General features: G+C 35.7%; 1 protein-coding gene across 1 annotated transcript in view; it reads left to right on the forward strand.

The window, feature by feature from the left end:
- Positions 1-2,767, forward strand: part of LOC112093618 — a 14,318-nt gene that overhangs the window by 1,370 nt on the left and 10,181 nt on the right. Inside the window, 2 exon segments of the mRNA XM_024172423.1 lie at positions 819-1,572; positions 1,575-1,924. Coding sequence (XP_024028191.1) covers positions 819-1,572; positions 1,575-1,924 — 1,104 coding nt within the window.

The following is a 2,767-nucleotide window of genomic DNA, read 5'->3' on the forward strand; positions in this document are numbered from 1 at the left end:
TGGATAGTGATTCATAAAACACATTCATGAACCAGAGCGCTCTTACTAATCCAAGTACCGAATCAACACTTAAGAGAATTATTTATCTACTTCTTTCTTAAGAAGGTTTCCATCTCGTATAATAACATTCACAGCTACCTATTTCACCATGTCTCCAAAATACAAGGAATAGGATTCAGGGTCTCAGAATCTGTACCGAGTAAATTAAAAGACATAAATCCATAAATAGGAGTTTGTTAAGAACTTAGGATTAAGATCATTCTATATATGAACATCGGTAGACTCAATTAGAATTTCTATACTTAACAGAAATTATTAGAAATTCATATTGTGTCTGTATCCTTGTTCCACATAATCTTATTATGCGTAATACACTCATTCAATATCACATCATATTAACAGTGCGGATAACACCGTTCCATTCTAAATGGGAATGACATGTATTAGTAATGTTCTAATTAAAGATTCCAAACTTTAATTAGATTTATTACGAACATCACTTTTTGATTATTATCCTTAAACCTTATCATCTCGTATACAACACTTATATACCATGTTTAAGGTTACATAAATAATCATGAAATTTTTATTTGATTTTTATAAAATATTCATAAATATATGCACATAAAATGATGAATAAACTCTTTTATTAAATAAATAATAAATATCCTATTACATCTCATGCTTCTAGGACACTATTCCCAACAGAAAGATCCTGGTAGTTTCACTATACCATGCTCCATTGGTAATCAATACGTTTGAAAGGCATTATGCGATATGGGAGCAAGCATCAATCTGATGCCTATGTCTGTTTTCAGAAAGTTAGGAATTGGTGAAGCAAGACCCACCACTGTTACTTTGCAATTAGCTGACAGATCTTATGCTCATCCAGAAGGGAAAATTGAAGATGTGTTAGTGAGGGTAGACAAATGCATATTTTCAACAGATTTCATTGTGTTGGATTATGAAGCAGATAACGAGGTGCCAATTATCTTGGGTAGACCCTTTTTAGCTGCAGTCAGGACATTGATTGATGTGCAAAAGGGTGAATTGACCATGAGAGTCCACGATCCGCAAGTCACTTTCAACGTGTTCAAGGCAATGCGTTTTGCTGACGAGGTGGAGGAATGTTCAGCCATTAATGTTCTGGATTCACTAGTGGAGGCAGAATTTGAGAAGATATGCTCAGAAAAGCTGATACAAGAGGATGACCTGGCTGATTTTGAGGCAGAAGAGGACAACAATGATAGTCAAGTATCATGGATGGAGGGTAGGCACACATCAACCAGATCCAGGGGGCAAGTCGAATCACTGGAATTATCAGAAAGGACCTTTAAGCAACATAAACCCTCTGTGGAAGAGCCACCTGTGTTGGAACTAAAGCCTCTACCTGCACATTTGAGGTATGCATATTTGGGTGATTCAGACACTCTTCCAGTAATCATTGCTTTTGGACTAAGTGATATACAGGAAATGCAACTGCTGGAGGTGCTGAGGAAGTTTAAAAAAGCAATAGGATGGACAATTGCAGATATTAAGGGAATTAGTCCATCCATATGCATGCACAAAATTTTTATCTCATTTCAGACAGTCAGTGGGTGAGTCTAGTGCAATGCGTACCCAAGAAGGGAGGAGTGACTGTGGTACCGAATGATGCTAATGAGTTAATCCCCACACGCACAATCAAAGGCTGGAGAGTCTGCATGGGCTACAGAAAATTGAACAAAGCCACTAGGAAAGATCATTTCCCATTGCCATTCATTGACCAGATGTTGGACAGGCTAGCTGGCAGAGAGTACTACTGTTTTTTGGATGGGTATTCTGGGTATAATCAGATTGCAATAGCACTAGAAGACCAGGAGAAGACTACCTTTACTTGTCCATATGGGACTTTTGCATTCAGGAGGATGCCTTTTGGGTTATGCAACGTGTTGGAAACCGAATTGAATTCAGATGCGGAAGCGTGGCAGATCGTGTATAACAAAAATTTTAGAAAAACTTTTGAGATACTCTATAGATTATACTAATTTATGCATGAATAAATTAATCACATTAATTTATATATATCAAGAACTCAATCAGGAAAAATACCTAGAAGCCGACTCGGATGATAACTTGAGTTCTTTGTCCACGAACAGTCATTGCTCCAAGTTTTGTGTTTAGAAAACTAAAGTCTTCCACGTCAATTCCTTGATTCCACATAGACGTGTGTGTGGGCGCACGTGAGACAAAACAGGTTTCAGAAACACTCGAATTTCCACAAACACCAACGCATGCACGATGTGGAATTTTTTTTAGGAGAAAAAATTTTCCTCTCTTTTTTTCTTTGAGAAAATTCGGCCACCAACTCTTAGGGCAGAAAAAATTGCTTTCAAAAATTATGTTCACAATTTTCTATCATTCTCATGTTTAAAGAGTAGAAGTCAAACTTCAAAACAGACTCAAATCTCTATCTCCTATTTGAATTTGGAACAACAAAATCTCCTCTACTTATCCCTAAAGTGGCCGGCCACCCCTAGGGTTTTCTAACCTTGTGTGTGGCGCCAAAACTGGATAAGGAAGGAAGATAATTCATCCTTTATCCTGTAGTCTAATTTTAATTCAAATTCAAATTCAAATTTAAGTCAAACTTAAATTAATTTGAATTCCAAATTGAACAACTTATCAAATAAGTTCAAAAGGATAAATTTAAATTATGTTCACAATTTAAATTCAAATTTAAATAATCACATTATTTAAATAATAATTAATTATCAATTAATTATTT

The sequence above is a fragment of the Morus notabilis genome, unplaced genomic scaffold (genome assembly GCF_000414095.1).
Source record: "Morus notabilis unplaced genomic scaffold, ASM41409v2 Scaffold447, whole genome shotgun sequence".
NCBI lineage: Eukaryota > Viridiplantae > Streptophyta > Magnoliopsida > Rosales > Moraceae > Morus > Morus notabilis.